The 20,685-nt window shown below is 46.4% G+C and overlaps 1 protein-coding gene across 1 annotated transcript; it reads right to left on the bottom strand.

Moving 5' to 3' along the window:
* Positions 1-1,575: 1,575 nt before the first annotated feature.
* klf5l (Kruppel like factor 5 like) lies at positions 1,576-20,427 on the bottom strand. The gene is made up of 4 exons (XM_079738386.1): positions 20,145-20,427; positions 10,947-12,009; positions 10,080-10,139; positions 1,576-3,867 (listed from the first exon to the last, which is right to left on the bottom strand). Exons 1-4 carry the CDS (start codon positions 20,280-20,282, stop codon positions 3,689-3,691), a joined length of 1,440 nt encoding a protein of 479 aa, XP_079594512.1. The 5' UTR covers positions 20,283-20,427; the 3' UTR covers positions 1,576-3,688.
* Between the last annotated feature and the right edge of the window lie 258 nt (positions 20,428-20,685).

The following is a 20,685-nucleotide window of genomic DNA, read 5'->3' as shown; positions in this document are numbered from 1 at the left end:
ATCTCACTGCCTAATGTCTTATAGCCACGATCAAACTACTTATAATCTTGCCGTCAACCGTTTGAATGAAGACCCCAAGGGCGGGCGGTACGACAATGATAACGATGACGACGATGACATCGTCGGTGAGCCCGAGCAGAGGTTCAAACTTTACAGGGAGGGCATGTAAGGTTTCAGGGGGCAATGCTCATCAGCACTTAGGCAGTGTGGATGATTGGTACGACTCTAAGGTGCTCAGACCTGCTGTGACATACTCTGTGGATATAGATGCCAGTTATGCTTCTAACAATATTTTCTCCCTCTCTCTCTCACTCTCTCTCTCTCTCCCTCTGTTTAAAGATGGGCAATAAACACACACACAAACATTGAAGCACTCTCGCTTCAACAACATGGGCGTCCTCCTCACTAATGACCAGTTGAACCACGCCATACTCTATGACATTATGGTGAAAGGCCAAAGCACCGCTCCCTGCAGCTCTTTATGTTGCAGCCTATTCTTCTCCTTCTTCTTTTGTGGTGCATGTTTCTCATACGACGGACCTCTTTGTGTTGTTCAAACAGGGCAGTTCAGCAGGCCTACCTTTCACCTGTCACAACACGCAGACACAGCGCCATGGCTATAAACCCATTCAGCCATATTGGGAACAGTCCATGCTTTAGCAAATTATTAACCACGTTTTGGCTTTGTTTTGTCAAAAAAAATACAGAATTCTCTCAATAACCTCTTAATGTCTAACCACGTTTTATAGCCCTCATCGAGATAGGAATATTTGTTGGCGTCCTGCATAGATCGCTTATCTTCAAAGTCTTGTCCTTCCAGGGCTGAACTTTTGTGGTTAGTTCTTGCTACAAAATATGTGATTGTTTTTTTTGATTTTGATTTTAGTTGGACCAACGTCTCTCTTGTTTCTTAGTTTAACCGACACGTTGTTGTAACTCAAACTGTCTTTTTTTTTTTTTTTACAATAATTAGCCCACTGTATAAGTTGGCTTGGTTTGTTTTTGTGAAATGTATGTACAATCGTTAGTTTGTTTTGTGCGGCGCTCCGGTTGGACTTGTTTTCCAGGACATTAACCGATCTGAATGAATGATGAACAGAACTTGACTGCCTTATTGTTGTTTAGTTCAAGGAAACCAACAGAAATTTCCACCTGTTTTAAGATATGCATTTCACTGCCATCCTTTCCGATGAGGGGTCAGGTTTAAAGGGGAAGTTCGCTCCAAAAACAGGGAAGACAACGGAGAAGTTTAAATATGGGTCTTGTCCCCACACAGCTGGAATAAGGACCAAAGCGGTATGGGAATCTAATACTTTAGGTGTGGGAATAGTCATATAATTATCCTAGTCATTATGTTCATATCACACATTTACACCTGAGTTTGATGTTATTTTCTTTCAAATTCAAAAATCGAATATTCAAGCAGATCTAATATCCATGTTGTGCAAATGGCCCCTGACTTCGGTTTTGCAGATTTTTATCAAGCCGTTCATTGGATTTTCTTCCTGATCAAATGAAAATGTTGGACACAAATGTGCCAAAAGAATGACACAAAATCTCAAAAGAAAATAGATAGCTAAAAAATGTTTTATTACAATTTCCTATTTGACTCAAACAGAAACCATCACGTAAAACAGTAAATAAACCAAAACTTGTTCCTCATAATATTGTACAAAAACTGATTCATTGTTATACAAATATCTTCTAGTATCAAAAGATTTACCCAATCAATCATGGACTACTTGTCTAAATGCCCGTTTGTTCATATTTAAAAAAATAATAATTAGTGAAAAACAAATATTTACAATTGCTCTGTTTTACAAACGTACACTTATGTACAAAGTATGCAGTAAAAGGACATTACTGAACATAGCAAGACAAGAAAAAAGAAGAAAACACAACGGAAAAATACCAGGATCAGTCTTAGATGAACCAGCATATGGGAACAAAGCAGTGTTCCCCATGTCCCTGTAGTACCACTAATTATGTTAGCCTCAAGTTACGGCAGACATTTTATGATGTTGTCGGCCAAGCCGTCAATCACAGCCAATGAAACAAAATCCAACATTTATTTTTGAGTGAGCTTTCAACCTGCCTGAGTTGGCTTTGCTGCGGTTAAAAGTAATTTCTGTAGGAATGCAGGAATCCCAGGACGGTTTAAATTATCCTAGCCTATGTCAGTTTAAATAAGATTGGGCTTTACATCCAGCTTACCAACTGACTTGTCTCGTAGAGAGCACAGAGCTACAGTTAAACACAGATAGAAGAAGACAGAGGTTCAAGTGACAGTTAAAACATGAAGACAGAGGTAATGACCAAAGTGATTCAGGGTGACCTATGAACAACAAAAGGGAAAGGCAGACTGTTCAGAATAATAAAAATGTATCCGTGGACGAATCATATTATTGGACACAATTAAAATATAGTCGCTTTAAACATTAATACAAAGTGCATCTGAGGAAATGAAGTGTGATCATTATTTTCTTTCGCGACAATTCTTTGTTTAAATATTAGGGGGGGCGGGGGGTTTTGGAGTTGTTAGAGTTGACAGAGTGCCTTTGGTTAAAAGTATTAACAATAGGAACATTTTTGTTATTTGATTGAATTAAAGAAACCCCATTGCCTTGTATACAGCAAGTATAGCTGACAGTTGTGAGCAAGTCAAGTTCCAAATAATGGAAAGTCCAATCACTCGCGTTCACCCAGAATGAGAATGTCGGCACTTTATATTTCGATGTGATACAATTACAGCAAACCAACTAGCCAAACAAACTAACCAGTTAAATAGTTTTCATTTTCCAGCACTAATTTACCAGTTAGTCGCTATATAATATAAAAAAAACAACAATCAAGTGCAAGATTAACTTAGCGCATCATTCGTACGTAATAATTACAATAACAACCATACAATTTATAAAGAAGCCCTCCCATCTTCGTCTTTCATTCCTCCGTGTTTGAAGCGTTTGAAAAGAAAAAATATGAATAGACGTTGTAAACCGGCTGTCGTCAATAGAGTTCCGTTGTCATAGCGACCAGTTTGGTTATGAACACAAACACGGGTGAGCGGCTCTGTTCACCCAGGGGCGTGAGCGGGCACAGCCTGAGAAGAACAGCCAGAGCACGACAGCCATCCAGCCTATCATTTACTTTTCCACAAAACTGTTACAAAATATTATCGGAATTTTTTCGGTTTGCGATCGAGTGGATTACGACACCGCGGGAGGGCCTCAATATTGACCCGATTAAAAAAATATAAAACAGGATAAAAAAAAAAAAATTGTCAAGTATAAATTTCAATACATTCGTTGCATTTTGGGATACACTCAAAGTATATATACAAATGTTTACACAGGACCAAGAGTTACAGTGTGTCCACAATGGCCATGAGGAAACACTCATGATGACGCGGACGATAAGAACCAACCGTTTGGTGTCCAGTGTTCTCCCAGATGCATTGTGGAAGAGCACAAATGTTTGTATGCATGTCTGCGTTTACAGTATAAGTACATATATAAATATATACATGGCGTTTGCGCAGGTGTGCGCGCGTGTATTCTGGAACAACTTTAACTCAACCCACACCCTGTGGGCGCGCTGACAGACTGCAACCGTCTCTGTTTGTGTATCTACCGCCTGGACCACCTGCACATCATGTCTGGCAGTAGCGTGCGCTTGCCGGGGAACAGGGTTAGTTCTGGTGGCGCTTCATGTGAAGAGCCAAGTGGTCAGAGCGGGAGAAGCAGCGGCTGCACGCCACGCACTTGAAGGGCTTGGCCCCGGTGTGCTTCCTGTAGTGACGCGTCAGCTCGTCCGAGCGGGCGAAGCGCCAGTCACAGCCCTCCCACGTACACCGGTAGGGCTTCTCCCCTGCAGGAGGAGGAGGAGGAGGAGGAGGAGGAGGAGGAGGAGAAAAAGGAGGGAGGATGGGGAGGAGATCAAGCATACGAAGAGAAAGAGGGTAACAAAAGTTAGTTCATTTGTTTTATGATCTATTACATTCATTATAAGGCTACCCAATGCTTTTTGAAAAGGATCAACTTAACATAGTACACAATCCTATGGTATAGAGATAATCTGTCCACATCAAAAGTCCTATTTACACAACGGGGAAACATACATTGTCGCACTGAAAATATATAAATGGCCTGTCGGGGGTTGTCGGAAGTTCTCATATCAGAAAGAAACCCAGAAAATAAATGAGGAACCACTACAAAACAAGATTTGCATTGGTCGGCATTCAGTAGCATAAAATACAACTCGATTTCAGTCATCCTTGGTGTGTGTGTGTGTGTCTCCAATTCTTCAAACATTTAAAGATTCAAGAAGTCACATCAGATGTTGCTGATGAAGTGAAATGATTTGCAGTTGAGTGTATTCACAAATGCATTGTGGGAACCCAATTCCAGTCTATGGTTGGCGGCAGTACAGTATTCATTTGTATGTCTGAGTGGGTTCTATAACCATTAAAAAACAACACCTTCGTGACTATATATCATTTAAGTAAGTGTGTGTGTGTGTGTGTGTGTGTGTGTGTGTGTGTGTGTGTGTGTGTGTGTGTGTGTCTCAATAACATTGTTGAAACCTAGCTTAAAAAAAATAACGAGTGGATTTCTGTTTAAACAGGCAGAACAGGCTTGTGCACGCACACACCTCAAACAAGAGCTTAATGACTCCACCTCGTCAATGAAAAAGTGCTCTTGCATCACACACCTCCATCTACACACACACACTAACAAACAGCCACGCACACACATAAGATAAAGTGTATTTACTTCATCCCAAGAGTCTTGAGATGAACAGCCTATGACAATTCAAGACTCTTTAAAATAGGACAAATGTTTGCACAGCGATAGTTACTGTAATAATGATAATGAATGTGTGGGTGTGTGTGATTCATCCGTATCTAAAGGAATTGAAAAACTGGATGCTTTAAGGCCCGTATCAGTTCAGTCAGAGTGAAGATCACGCCAAGTTTTCTGTATGTGTGTATGTATAGAAACAAAGTAGAGATTAGGCTTCGGGGAAGGGCTTTTCGTGTCCACCTCAAAGCATTGAAATAAGATTATATTCTATTCTCTTTCTATTCCAGAAGTTCTAAAAATACGTAAGTTCTAAAATAACGTAACATAATATTACTTAATATAAATGTTTTTCCAGTGTGTATGCATTAATGTGAGAAAGGTGTGAATTGTATTAAAGACAGATTATAGACAGGTAATGTGACTGAAAGGTTTCCGGTGCATTCATCAGGTCATTCTTCGTTTGACGTACATTCGTAGTTTGGCGCATTAAGGGTATCCCAAATTATGCAGGAATGTTCCAACCAAATGATAGACGTGCTAGGCAGAAATAAATTGCAGCGTGTGTTGTAATATGTTCTTCAGTAACAACAGAAGAATAGCCTCGATTTAACTACCGGGCCAATTATTTTAACGAGTGAACATTATGTATTTGAGGAACCCAGCACATTTTGTACCATGTGTGTTGTAATTGAATGTAAAGAACAAAGAAAGACAGAAAAGAACTACACACAAGCTTCAAATTCTTTCCATTATGGATTTAATCTATAGAGACGTACTCCAGAGACCATACCAATGTCAAGGTAGTGCGGGGGTGTCCTTAACCACCTCCTAAAGTGGTCATTAGCGGCGGCGGCCCCGGCTGTTCTGATTAGATAGCCGACGTTATTAGAACATCAATCACAGAGCGATTTGCCATTAGCCAATCAGGAGGGTCCAAAGAACACTGGAGGCGGGGGATGGCTGATAAGGGATTCAGTGGAACATGAGAGTGGATGAGAAGAGTGGATGGTAGTGATTGACTGCATTATTATTATTATTATTATTATTATTATTATTATTACTATTACTACTACCAGTGCTCATGTTTGTATGCAGTCCTGAAAGTCACTGTGTATATGAACCATGAAAAGGAGCGTTCAAAAAGGACCCGATTGAATACTTTAAAAGTTAAGAAAGGAGAGAATAAAGAGAGCGCAGAAATGCCCGGACACAGATTTTTTGTGGGGGGAGGACGAGTGATTCGGAGAGCAGGTGTGTTTGATTTAGCTCTATAGCTTTACTCCCTGGGTCAAATGCATGGGCCTCCGCCCTCTCCCATTACCTGCAGAGTCAATAAACAGGAGAATGACAAACAGACTATACACAGCCGGGGAACCCAGAAACACACAACCACACACACAAACACTTAGTCCTGGTACAAACTAAGTACCCCCCCCCCACACACACACACACACACAGCTTCGAAACAAAGACCCCACACGCACACAAACACACACACAGCTGTGAAAGAAAGACCCCACACGCACACATAGCCATGGAACAAGGTACCACACACACACACACACACACACACACACACACACACAGTGGTGAAAATTATTCTGCTGAATACTACACTCACTAATCTATAGTCAGCAGCATACATCACACACGGGGGTATAGGGGGACCACTGGGAGGGGCTTGAAAGGCATACATTTGCACACACTTTATGGTCGTTCCATAGCTAGCCATGTAGCAACACGCCGGGGTTATCGGGATACGGCGGGACGCCAGTTGGGAAAGGAGCAGAGCAATCTGTGTGTGGTCAGGTTGAGTCAGTGAGTAAATGCCATCAGGCTCTTCAGGTGCTCACCAGCTCACATCCCCCCACCCCCTCCTTAATCACCTCCACAAGTGTTTAGAAAGAGGGATGGGGCCCCCTAATCTCACTGATAGCACTGCGCTGTGCAAACATGCACGCACACATGCACACAAAAAACACACATAGTACAGTTCATGTATCTTAGTGACTTGCTTGCGCGCACGCGCGCACACGCACGCACACGCACACACACACACGCACGCACGCACACACACACACACACACACACAGACACACACACAGCGATATTCAGCTGGCTCCTAGTCCAGAAAGAATATGCAACGGCGTGTAACTAACATAAAAACAGAAACCACTTCTGACCAAGGCTTCAGGGCTTATGTCCGAACACAATCCCTGCGCCACACAGACACAAACCGAAACACACACAGACGATGACTTTATAGCAGTTCCCTGTGGAGGTATGTGTTGCATAACATGCAAACAGGTCAGGCCAATAGTGATGCTACATCCATCGACCGGAGTCCCGAACCGTGGCTAGATGGATGTTCTCTGGGCTTTGTATGCCCAGATGGGCACATTCACGAGCAGCCATGCATGGTTGTTGAGCTCCAACACACACATACGAAAAGTACAAAATGGATGCAAATGTCAATGCAAATAAACATCAGTGCTTGGTGTGAGACATTCTACCGGGAGGTGGGGGGTTAGGTATTCAACTAGCTGTGTGCTTGTATGTGAGACACACAGGGACCCTACTCTGACTCCAACCATACTCTGCTGTGAAACAAGCCAACAGCACCTTTGGCATAATAAAGGTTACCAGACACACACACACACACACACACACACACACACACAGTCTGAGACAAAGAGCTGGATGGAAACCACAGGGTGGAGAGATTCTGAGGGACTGGTTTGTCAGGACGAGTCAAAGCGGTTGAACAGCGAGAACAAAAGCACAGAGTGACAGAGCCAGTTGCATGCTGGGAGAACAGGTATTCATCGGAGCTGTTGCACAATGCACTGTTCATTCAAAGAAAATATTGACAAAAGGAAAACGATAGGTCAACGTCACCCACTTCAAATGAACATGGCTAAGCTAATATTGTGTTTAACTGTGGGAAATATGCCACAAAGCTTTAAACTCCCCAGCACATGGTATAAAAATAAGCACAAGAAAAACAACGCTTCGCATTAGTTTTGTATTTTGTTCTTTCCCATAGACCAGAGAATAGAGTACTTCAGGTGTCTGTTTTCACCCTTGTTTGGTAACGTTGATTTGCAAGCGAGAACACCTCATTTTTATTTGCCGGTTTAATTATACATTTACACTTTATTTTTTAATGAAACATGGCCCTCCCATGCAGGCGTACTCAAAGAATTATCTTCAAATGTGTCCCCTTTAAGCGGGAACACAGAAATATCTTGTCAAGGCTAATTGTCAGTTGTCTGTTTGAACAAAAGAAGACACCTGCAGGATATGAACCTTGGTGCGGTTTCAATTGATTCCAGTTCAGCTGTACCCGGGTAAGAATGGGCTGAGGGGCAGAGAGGAAGCCTGTTCATCTGAAAGGCATCCAGAGTAATGAGGCTGTATTAACGGATAACAACTGGTTTCTAATTCCTTCACCTAATTTGACCTCCCTGGAATACTGACACTGGAGATGGAGATCACCACTTCATTCATTCATTCATCCTTTTGCCTGTCCCTGTATCACCATTCGTCTCATTTCTTCACTACAACCCAGTTTCAGACCTAAGGAAACTTTACGTTTGAATGGTTTGACAAATGTCAAACTCCAACCCTCCAAGCCCCACCCAAGTCTCTCCCGTCCTTCTCTGTGCGAATAAAAAATATATTGAACCAGTAAAAATTGAAAGTCTATGTATCTATATACTTTTTTTCATTGTATTTGTTTTATTTATTTGAGCCTAGAGTAGCCAATCGCTACCCCTTCTCTCTGGTTTTCTCCTTCCCCTCTTTCTTTGAGGACTGTCAAAGCTATAACCCAGAGGTGCTGGTTTGCTGTTGGTTTTGATTTAATTTCCCTCTGCTCGTCTGCTGCCTTTTTTTTCTTCACACACACACACACACACACACACACACACACACACACACACACACACACACACACACACACACACACACACACACACACACACACACACACACACACACTTCTGGTTTCCCGGTGTAGTGAAACTGGGCACATTTCCAGGAAGTACACGGTACTCCTTAAACAGAATGGACGCTGTGTTCATTTAAAACTAGTTATATTCATCACATTGTCTTCTAGCAAGCTCTTTATTTTCCATTGGCAGATTCACAATGAAAACGTCCCAAAGTGACTTTCTCAGCCATTACTTCAGTCTATTCTTTTCTTAGCATCTATTCAACCATCAGATATCTTTCCCTACTACAACAATGTTGGCAGATGTGCCCTGATGGCGTGCGCTGCACATGCGCTGCACATGCGCTGCACATGGGTGGGACACGTGAACGTGTTTGTGTACTCTCTCCGCAACACAGGTATTAACGGTTAATGATAGTCTTTGGCACGGGCGTACAATGCGTACTTTCAGTCTTTAAAGCCAGGGCGTTTCCCAATTAGGTGCTGTGAGGCAACGCTGACAGTTTAGGCGTGCTTGTGTGGTCTGTTTTAATCAGAAACCATTGGCAAGTGATCAACCAGTCATGGGTAAAGTTTGGCATTTACACATGGCGTGAATACTTTACAGCCTCACAGAGTGTTGTCCTGTCAAAGCTGTATTCTGCTGGTTGGGGAGGAGTAATGGCATTTATATTGAGCATGTAGCCGCGGCAAAACAAAATTATTGTGTAAATGTTTGCATAACAATTTTTTGCCATTGACAATCAAATACAATTGAACATAATCCTAATGACGAATAGAAAATAAGTGTTTCTGGCCGCTAGTGTACACAGATGGGTGTATTTATTCAGGCAAAGGCTCTACTTTAGAATGGGACAAAGATAGATTCACAGCAGAGTTTATCGTTTTCACTTTCAGTATGAACAACAAAGGCAGTGTCTAAACGTAATGAGCTAACACACTTCAGATCGCTAACGCTGCAGAGCTCTGAAGACATTGTGCTTTTGATTGATAATCCCTCTTTGAGCACAATATCTTCAAGACCATTGTACACTCATTATCTTATGATGCGTGTTTGTTCATGTGATGGATGCCCAAGCTTTTTCTTTATAAGTGCAAACTAATCCACCTCAGGGTACGAATAAAGTAACCTGAACCTGAATCCACACCATTAAGCTTCTCTCCATGCAGAACCAACACTGTATGACACACATCCACAGACCAAATCCATTACCAGACCTAATCCAGGAGGCACTGCTGTTGCAGGGGTCTGAGTCTGTGTGTCACACGATATTCCATAGCATTTTCGGAATTCAGGAGCAGAAGTAAAATGTTATTCCTACCTGTATGCGTCCTCTGATGGGCCTTCAGGTGAGAACTCTTTGTGTAAACTTTGGTGCACCCTATAAAACGAGAAAGAGAAACCCAAAATAAGCTAAATGTAGCAGCTGCTGAAGCAGATACATAAAGGGGCAGGTAGCATGCTGCTAATGGATGGCTAAAGGTCAAGCTCAAGACACTTGGGTTCAGACCAAGGATCGCCCGATCCGCAACGTTACCCGGATCACTACACTTCTATAACAAATTATTTAATTATTAATAACCACTACCTTTGGCCTTGGAATTGTTTACAGTGTTTCTATTCATGACTCAGATGACCCATGGATTATTGAACAGGTTAAATATGATGGATAACCAGTGGGATGAAGCACAGCACAACCGGGAAGTCAGAACCACCAAAAGTAAGCGAGGAGTTATCGCACGGCCATCCGACTTCCCTTTGTTCCTTTGTTTCTGTCAACCTCAGTGGATGATTAAACCCACAGAAAGAACAAAAGAAAAAACGTAAGAGAGAGAAAGAAAGAGGGAAAAAAAAGTCAGAGAGAGGGAGCGCATGAAGGCGACAGAGCCAGAGAAAGCGAGAGAGATGGAGATAGAGGGAGAGAGCGAGAGGCAGAGCGAGGGACAGATCAAGAGAGTGAGAGACAGAGACAGACCGAGACAGAGGCAGAGCGAGGGACAGATCAAGAGAGTGAGAGACAGAGACAGACCGAGACAGAGGCAGAGGCAGAGCGAGGGACAGATCAAGAGATTGAGAGACAGAATCCGAGACAGAGCCAGAGAGGCAGAGCGAGAGAGACAGAGACAGAGAAAGACAGAGACAAAGTCATAGAGACAGAGACAGAGTGAGAGACTTGGACTGGGCCCACCTGGGAAGTCACAGAAGTGGATCCTCCTCTTTTCCAGCTCGGGGTTGTTCCGCCGGTTGTAGCGCGGCCCGGTCAGGACGCCCTGGCCGTGGGTCATCAGCAGGGTGTGGTGGGACATGCCGTGGATCTTCATGCCGCCCGCCCGTTGGTGGTAGGGAGGAGGGGCCGGCGGGGGCGTGGTGGCCGAGAGCCGGTGGGGGAGCAGACCCAGCTCCGCCTGGCCGTCGGGGCTCCCCGGCTGGGAGTTGGGGGGCGAGGGGGGGAGGCTGTGAGGCTGGTGGAGGGGACCGCTCCCCGGCGACGGCTGGTAGTAATGGAGGGGCTGCTGCTGCTGTTGCTGCTGCTGCTGCTGCTGCTGCTGCTGCTGTTGCTGCTGCTGCTGCTGGTGGTGCTGCTGCTGGTGGTGCTGGTGCTGGTGGTGCTGATGGTGTTGCTGTTGATGGTGGTGGGGGGGGAGATGCTGTTGGTGGTCAGACATGGCATAGTCCGCGCCCGCCGACGTCGTCACGCCCAGGTTGAGCATGGTCCGGCCGCAGTTGGCGCCGGCTCCCGATTGGGCACTGTGGGTCAGGGTCATGGTGAGGTCGGCGTGGGGCATGTGGTACACCTGGGGCTGGGGGGCGGGGGGCCCGATCTGGAGGTCCATGCCCAGGGAGGGCTGCTGCTGCGGCGGCGGCGGCTGCTGCTGGGAGTGGCTCACCTCGCTGGGGTTCAGCTCCGGCTTGAGGAACAGGGGGTTGACCCCCGGGGACATGCTGAAGACGGAGGTGAAGTCGGGCAGGGCCTGGGAGGCGGGGCCCGCCGTGCAGGGCCCCTCCAGGCCGGGCTCCGTCTTGATGTGCTTGGTGTTGGAGCGGTACAGCCCCGTGCGCAGGTGGGTGGTGCTGGGCAGGATGACGTTGATGTTGAGGCTGTACGGCGCCACGGGCTTCTCCTCGGAGAAGAACTCGTCCACCACCGAGGCGCTCTCGCGGCGGTACTTCCTGTCCGGGGAGGTGGCGGTGGGCGGGGCCATCAGGGGGAGGCCGGAGAGGGGGAGGTACTTCTCCAGCTCCAAATGGGTCTGAAACAAAGAGCAGGAGCAGGGCCAGAGGTTATGAAAAGGTACCTTCTGTGTTTAGCACGGACGGAACACTTTGAATGGACTTCAGTGAACACTGCCACGAGGTTATGAAAGATCCTTTGTTTGTTATTTATATTTTTATGTTTCGATTATTTGCTTTCAATTTCTGTTTAGCTTTTAGGTGTTGGTCCTAGTTTCGCTTATATTTATGGGAAAACTGTTTGAGTTTAGTTTTTTATTATTTTCATTTTTTTTATTTTAGATATTTGTGAGGGCTGAGATTCAAAAAAGGTCAGAAAAAGCAAAAACAAGTGTGGCCTAAAACTGACCTAAAACTGAATTTGAAGATCAAAGATAAACCAAAAATACTAGGCTTATGCATGAAATAAATTGAGAATAACGAAAACCAAGGTGGTATTGTATAGTTTGTTTTGAAAACATACAATACAGTTTCAGTTAGTCATCTTTTTTTTGTGAAGCCTCGTTTTTATTCAAATGTTCTCATTAACGATAACAATCTTGAACTGCCAACCCTTGTGTTGCAAATGTGAGAATGCATGGGGGCAACGTACAACTACTTTATCAGATCAAACTGAAATACCACAGAAGTGAAAACAGCTTAAATGAGTGACAGTTGTAAAACAGACAGCAGCATTACAACCCTGGGAGACTCATAGGCGTTTACCAGAGCCATCTAACTACAGAACGGTAAAAGAGTTAGTGACAAGGGAAGGAGTGAAATAAGTGAGTGAGTCATCCAGTCATTCCTGGTGATAAAAGACCATTCCTTTTGCTCCATTCCAAAGATTCCTCCCTCAAAGTGGAACTCGCTTCTCTTGACCACGCGGCTTCGTGCCCACCGCTCCTGCCTAGTGTTGACCCCATCATGACAGGCTGCTGGCATGCATGGGATCATGTGGCGACATACACTGATTTATTGCTGTCGTAGGTCACAGACAGAGACGGAGACAAAGAGAGACTCTGGCGTTGAGTGAAACTGTCATTCACAGTGGAGAGTATTTACTGTACTGCACACAGACACACACAATGATCAGGTGGGCAGGACCTGGCTTGCAGGCGGATACCGACACACACACACACACACACACACACACACACACACACACACACACACCGTTTTGAGAGGCTCATGTTTTGATTGACCATATTTCTATGTGTGTCTCTGTATGTGTATGTGTTTGCATTTAGTAACGTCAACGACCGGGTCTGTTGAAGATCGACAGAGCGAACAGAGAGGGAACCGAGAGCAGATGCAAAACAAAGGAGGAGTCCGTGATAGATGGAGTGAAACCCAAACTCTGACGGGTAAAAATAAACCTGTCAGGGTCTGGTGAATGGCATCAACAGCGGCCCTCACAAATCACAGCAGACCGCTGCTGGAAAGGTGACAAGATAAATATGTCAACAAAGAGGCCATGCTATGATGACAAATTACAGAGAGATTAAAAGAGTGACTTAAGAATAATAAACCACTAGAAAAATGGAGGAGGTGGAGGAGGAGGAGGAGGAGATAAAAAGGAAAATATTTCCATGTGTTTGCTGATGACAGAATCAACATTGCCTTTCAGAAACAAAGAGGGGGGGGGGGGGGGACTCTCTGACACATGTCACAAAAGAATCATTAGTTAAAGCTAGGGTGTCCCTGAGCTAGGTGCCAAAGTATTCTGGAGGGAATGCACTAATGCTTTCTGTTTTACCATAGCACCCCCTGAAGTTCCTCAAAAACATAAGACAATACAAAAAATCTGCGATAAACAGAAACAAACTAAAAAGGTAAGGAAAGTGCCACTGCTTTTGTTAAGCACATTGACTTTGCATTAAAAACAAAATTACTTTGTGGAGTGTGGATCTGGAGTCAAACCCCGAGCAATACTCCTGGTGTTAAAACACTGATCCTACGCGACCCCTCATCTCTGATCTATAACTTTGAGAAAGACAAGGAAACAATCCTATTCTCCATGTTATCTATTTACAGCCGTCACCAGCAATGAACAACTGGGAAAAACCAGGCTTCCCGCAAGGCAACACATAAAGTCCCAGCGAGGGCTATAAAGAGTTCAATTGCCTGTGAACAAACGTCTTAATGAGGTTCGGATTCAGCGCCCTTAGCCCCTCCCACCCCTCCCATCTCTCCAGCCCATAGCGGCACAGTGTGGCCCCGCTCCATGGGCGGACCCGGCCAAGTGTTGACAGGGCCTTTCAGCGCCGGGACCCAGCGGGCCTGCTGTGTCAGGTTAGCATCGGCTACGTCAACACCGTGTACAGGTAGCCAGAGAGGCTAAAGGCGCTCCGTCTCTCAAGCTCCCCCCCCCCCCCCCCCCCGCTGATAGCAACGCTCCGATTCGTCTCCCTGCACGTCAACACTGTTGGACGGGCTGCATGGACCGGCTCCACGATGAGGCGCACGCGTGTGTGTGTGTGTGTGCGTGTGTTTGGTGAGAATGCCACGTTGTTGCGGACCATCGCGGCACAATGCCTGGTTGACCCGCCGTCCGAATACGCCCTCCCTCTCCTCCATCAGTGCAATCTGAGCAGACGAGAGAGAGAGAGAGAGAGAGAGAGAGAGAGAGAGAGAGAGAGAGAGAGAGAGAGAGAGAGAGAGAGAGAGAGAGAGAGAGAGAGAGAGAGAGAGAGAGAGAGAGACCGACCCCTCTTTCATTCCCATTCAGAGGTCAGGTACTGCGGGGCCCCTGCCTTTCAGCGCACCGTACAAACGGGCCCTGTGTTGCTGCCAGATGCAGCGGCCCCTGCGCCCTTGGCCGCGTCCCCCTCCTGGCCCTACCGTGTCACCCTGAACGATCCTCTCGGCTCTCGACTGCGCCACTTCCTGTCCAGCCCCACCGGCGTCCAGTAAGCGCCAGCCTTCCGTGTTTGTGATTCGCTATGATGACGGAGCCCCCTGCACCTCTGGCTGCACAAGGAGGAAGAAGAACGGATGACGGTGGAACCGGGGAAGCACCCATCTTTTATGTCGGCAGCTGGCCTTGGGAGATAGAATCCCACGTCGGGTTGAACATTAACAGATACCAAGTGAAGACGTTGTCGTTGGAAAACAGGAAGCAAAAAAATAAAAAAGTATTAAAAAGGAACAAGATAGGGGTCGGGGGAGGAGGGGGGGGTGGATTTGGTTGCCTTTCCGTGACTAGGGCTCTCTCCACCTCTCTCTTTCTCGACCTTGTGGACCCTGGGGTCAAGATGACAAACGCCCGCTTTGTTTATCAACATAGGAGACGTGGAGCGCAGTGGGGGGGGGGGCTGAGGTTATTAGAGCAACAACAGACCGCTAAGGTTAATCATTGGATGACATGTACGCTCAGCCCACTATGGATCCCAGATTAGCGGATAACAGGCGGAGTCTTATCAGTTCCTATTGGAGGGGTTCCATAGAGGGGGGGGGGAGGTTTCCGATACATCCGGACACGGCGACACTCTACTCTACCCTCAGTCGACATCTCTCGGTCTATTGTTCTACAGAATCTAGAGGAGGGACAAGAGCATGAACTCTATCTCTAACTATCGGCGAATAAGTGAACATGCATTGACATGGAGGTTACTTAACGGACATGGTGGTCCGTTAAGTAAGGAGACGGCGACAATAGGGAACATGCCAGATGGGGACTTCATCTTTTCCTTCAAGAAAATGTGGTGTGACGTGTTTGAGAGTAAAGCACGGTATCAGTAAAGGATTAGATCCTCTTATTTTTTTGTCCTTGATCCTTGATGCTTGATGCTTGATCCTCGGATTTTTAAAGACTGTCAAAACATGCTAGCCAGCTGCTGGGCAGCCCGTAAAAACTTCCCCATCTAGAGAGTTCTGTCGGGAGTATTACTCGAGCCTCAGGCCATAAACAGGCACCAAGCGACCCCAAGACTCCTGTCAATTCTAAACAAATGGCTACATGCTGGATTGCCCCCTTTACGGCTCTAAAGAATGCAGAGAGAAGTTAGTACATTGCCTTCAGATATCCATAAAATAATTACGACACACTTTTCTTTGCAAATCTCTAGAATCAGGCCTGCACATGCAAGGGTCATAGCAGGTAAGGCCAAACAAAAACCTTTCAGAGCGGGATTACCGTTTATGGCGATGAGCTGACAGATAAGGGAGAATGTTGCAAACTGTTTTTAGAAGAGAGTACAGCATGGGCGAAGTGCTATAGGAGGACAGCGCTTTACATTGAGTACTTTAACAGCCGTGTAGACACCATGACCCACATCACCGCGTTGCGTGGACTCGGTGCTCAGGACCGATGCCCGACATGAACGCATGACAGGTGTCTGAAAGGAAGAAGCGATGTGAGAGAGAGAAACGGAGAGAAACAGAGGAGATCCAAAAACCAGCCAAGGAGGAGCAGAACGCCTACCCAAACAACTGACTCAATGCTTAAAAGTGAGCCAAGCAATGTCTCACACGGTCCGATTCATACAACACAAATCAGTGTGGGTCCAGAAGGCACAGGGCCCAGTCGGTCTGAATCAGATGCAAAGTGCCCTCCCTCCCGGCCACCGCCCGCCCCCCAGTCAAATCGTTAGGCAAAACGGTGCCAGGGGTTGTAACTCTGTAACTCGTGGGCCCATCGCCTTGGCGACAAATCACAGGAAGACCACCGGGTGATGTCATGCCGGTGGAATCCGAATCCAGTGTTTCATATGAGTAACTTATTGTGGCACCGCCGTTCATCAGGGAGTTCTCAAGGAGGGGGAGTGGCAGTTAGGGCGGGGGGGCGCGGAGGCACTGAGACGGCGGCATCAAACAGGTTGGTGCTGGTCAATGATGGACTGAGGACTGCTCGATGATGGAAGGGGAGCCTCTTTTTGTATATTAGATAAAAACATATAATTGCCAAAATTGAGTGATAGGTTATGCAATTAAGCAAAACAACGGTGGGCTTCTTCATAACTAATTTATATATTTTTTAATTCAATAAAGTAACAATTATTTATATATATTTATTTTTTTTATAAACCATGATTTTTGGTGCCCCCCCCCCAGGTACTTGGTGCCCTGCGTACTCTGCGTATAGGGAGCGGCGGGCCTGCCTTCAGGTTAAAAGGTCTGCAGTTAGTTCTGCCAGGTGCTAATACCACCGTTTGGCAGCTTAATCAAATGAATCCCGGTGGCCTTAATAGGAACGATTGTTGCTTCACCAGTGGAGGAAATGAGGGAGAGAGATTCAATTGACCCAACTCCACCCAACAAGATGCTCAGGTGACATCTCCATTCATCTTTCTTATGCTGGACGAAACTCATCAGTCTTCCGTGGGGGATACTACCACACGCTCTACTCATGGATGTGTTACGTAATACAACGCTGCAGTTCTGCTAGCCTCTAGGTGTGTTGTGTGCGTCTGTCTGTCCTTCTTGTCGCTTAATCTGTGACCAGCCATGAGGAAAGTAAGTACACACTGTTCAATGAAGCTCTGGGCATTTGTGTGTATGTGAGCGAGTGAGCGAGCGAGTGAGCGAGTGAGTGAGCGGGTGAGTGAGTGGGTGAGTGAGCCCCTAACCCTAAACAGTTAACACACCGAAGCAAATGAGAGAGAAAGAGAATCAAAGTTCATCCCCCCTTCAAGCCCCCCCTCCCACCTCCCCCTTCCAGCCCTCCTCCTCCTCCTCCTCCTCCTCCCCCTTCCAGCCCTCCTCTTCCTCCTCCCCCTTCCAGGCCCCCCCCCCACCTCCCCATTCCAGCCCTCCTCCTCCTCCTCCTCCTCCCTCTTCCAGCCCTCCTCCTCCTCCTCCCCCTTCCAGCCCTCCCACCCACCTCCCCCTTCCAGCCCTCCTCCTCCTCCTCCTCCTCCCCCTTCCAGCCCTCCTCCTCCACCTCCCCCTTCCAGCCCTCCTCCTCCTCCTCCCCCTTCCAGCCCTCCCACCCACCTCCCCCTTCCAGCCCTCCTCCTCCTCCTCTTCTTCCTCCCCCTTCCAGGCCCCCCCCCCCCCACCTCCCCCTTCCAGCCCTCCTCCTCCTCCTCCTCCTCCTCCTCCTCCTCCCCCTTCCAGCCCTCCTCCTCCTCCTCCTTCCAGGCCCCCTCCTCCACCTCCCCCTTTCAGCCCTCCTTCTCCACCTCCCCCATCACCCTTTCACTGCCTGCCTCGGGGGCCCGTCTCGGCCTCAGCGGGGCCGGGCTGCATCGGCCCCGCCCTTCGGGCCCCGGGCCCCAGGCCCTGCACTGGATATTAGGATAAGCGTCTCAGGCCCTGCTCCAACAGGTCCGGCAGCATACTGCTGTCATGACAGAAGCTCCGTCGAGCAGGTTCACTTCTCTTTTCTCCTTTTTTTCTCTCTTTCTGCTAACGCCGTCACAATAGCAGAGAGCAACGATCTTTCTCTGACCGGATTAAAAGAGAAAGGAGCCAAATCCTCCAGACGCCGGGATGTTGGTGTGTTGTTGAAGGAGTCCTACAGCCTCACATTTTGAGATGGTTCCAGAACGTCTAACCCCGTGATCTCTGTCTTTATTGTCCAGCAATGCACAACCCAGTCCCGGGTTTGATTGTTCTAATGTTTGTAACATTGTGATACCCATGTCGTTACCCAGAATGACTTCCGCCTCTTTTCACCAATGACTTCTTAGTGCTGTGTTCACCAGATATCACAAATAAATCTTCAATGAGAGATTGAAACATAAGCTATGGCTCAAATATGTACGGATTGTTACACTGTCTACATCCGTGTACAAAAGATGGCTGGCCGACAGAGGCTGCATCTCTGCTGAACATGGCGAGTAGTGTGTAGCCCCATTCCGCCAGGACACAGCCCTCGCCTATCAGAGCTCACGGATTTCCCTGGGTGTCTCATCCACCATGGCTGTAAAGCTCAGCCTGCTGTACCCTCCGTGCTGTAGCCTTTATCAATGCTGGTCGGGGGTTATGGCCCCATGGTCTTAAAATCTTCAAAGTGACTCAGCTTGTAGGCCTGCCTTTTCTTTAACGGAAAGGTGGAATGGACTGCTTGTGGGTGAGAGGTGGACGGATAGATAGACGGATAGGTTTGTGAGTGAGGTAGAGGTAAGCAGCAGCATGGAGTGTGTTTGACGGCATACAGCCTCATGCTCAACGCAACATCATCATTTCTATAGGGTAATTTGCCCATGTATTGTGGTTAATATATCATGATTATTTTTACGATTTTAGAATTTAGAATGTATTGCTATCGGATTCCACGATTCGATAAGCTGCAGTAATACCATTATAACATAACTTGTTATGTAATATGTTTCTAAGCATCAGTTTGAGTGTGAATTACCATAATACTGGTATACCATAATCCCAGAGGGGGCGTTTTGTCTCATCAAAAACATGTTTGTTGTGCACACAGGAACAACAATAGAACATAACTCCAGGCAGAATTGAAGAAAGGCAAGCATAAGCATTTGTAGTATACACATTTGCTAGCATTGCAGAAAATAACCCTGAGACAAACTTGTTTCTTCTCAGATTATGTATTGGGCTAATTGGCGGCTAACAGAATCACTGTGAGACTACTTTAACATTCAATCTGCAGAGCTAACCATATTTACATGAAGCCAGTGGACAAGTTACCGTTCTTGAGTATTTACACCACTTTTTAAAATCAACGTCACATCGCTATACCCTTATTCAGGTTGTGAACATGCAGGCTGCCTAAATGCAAACACAAATTTCAATAGTACACTGCTAGAAGAAGCTTATGATAATTATGTTGATTAGTTATACGTAGTGAATAATGGTTTGTGCATGTGTGTGTGCGCGTGTTTGTGTGTGTGTGGAACTTCAACCTGGAGGGCAAAAGGTAAACCTTACGAAGGTAAGGGTTACCTGGCTGACAGAGCCTGTCAATCTTTCTGCAGTGACAAACGCGAGAAAACAACAAAGCAATGTGCAACGACCCATTAATAGTTAAGGACCCCCTACCCCCCAAACACACACACACACACACACACACACACACACACACACACACACACACACACACACACACACACACACACACACACACAAACACCGAACCCCATCATAATAAACGGATCATTATGTGATCTCGCGATCGCACGTTGGTGTTTGTTTTTGGTCAAAACAGAAGTTAAAGATGAAACGTATGGGGGTAATACACCGCCAATTAGTGGGGGGTTCTCACCGCGGGCTTGACTTCCTCGAACACTGACGAGTCCTCGGTGCATTCTCCCGCCGTCATCCTCACGGGCTTCAGTTGTGTGAACACCGCCCGCTCCTCAGTGTGCGGCGGATTCATTGCCAAGCCTACACTCGCAGCCATCTCAAAACGTCAAATGTAATAAAAACAATGCGTATTGTTAAGTTTTACGGTATAAATAATTGTTTTCACTGCGGGTCTCTTTGTCTTATTGGTACAAGCATTGGAAACAGGTGCGCGGTAACTCCAAGACGTCTCCTCTGTCTTCTGCTTCGTAACACGGGTTTACCTGAACTCAAGTATGGACCTACCTGGGCAAAACACCGTCAAACGTGAGGGCCAATCAGAACAGAGGAGGGCGCTCCTCGTCCAATCACCTGCATGGTAGGTGGAACACACCTGAAGAATCGCCAGGATGGGAGGAAATCTTTTATGAGCTAGACTGACACAGGTTTGATCAGCATTTGCACATTTGGGACACGTTCATTTGCTTTAGGTTCTTCTTCATGTAAATCCCTATTATTGC

This window comes from Pollachius pollachius (genome assembly GCF_949987615.1).
Source record: "Pollachius pollachius genome assembly, chromosome: 6".
Taxonomy (NCBI): Eukaryota; Metazoa; Chordata; class Actinopteri; order Gadiformes; family Gadidae; genus Pollachius; species Pollachius pollachius.
The sequence above is the reverse complement of the archived record's forward strand: the minus strand, read 5'-3'. Positions and strand labels throughout refer to the sequence as shown.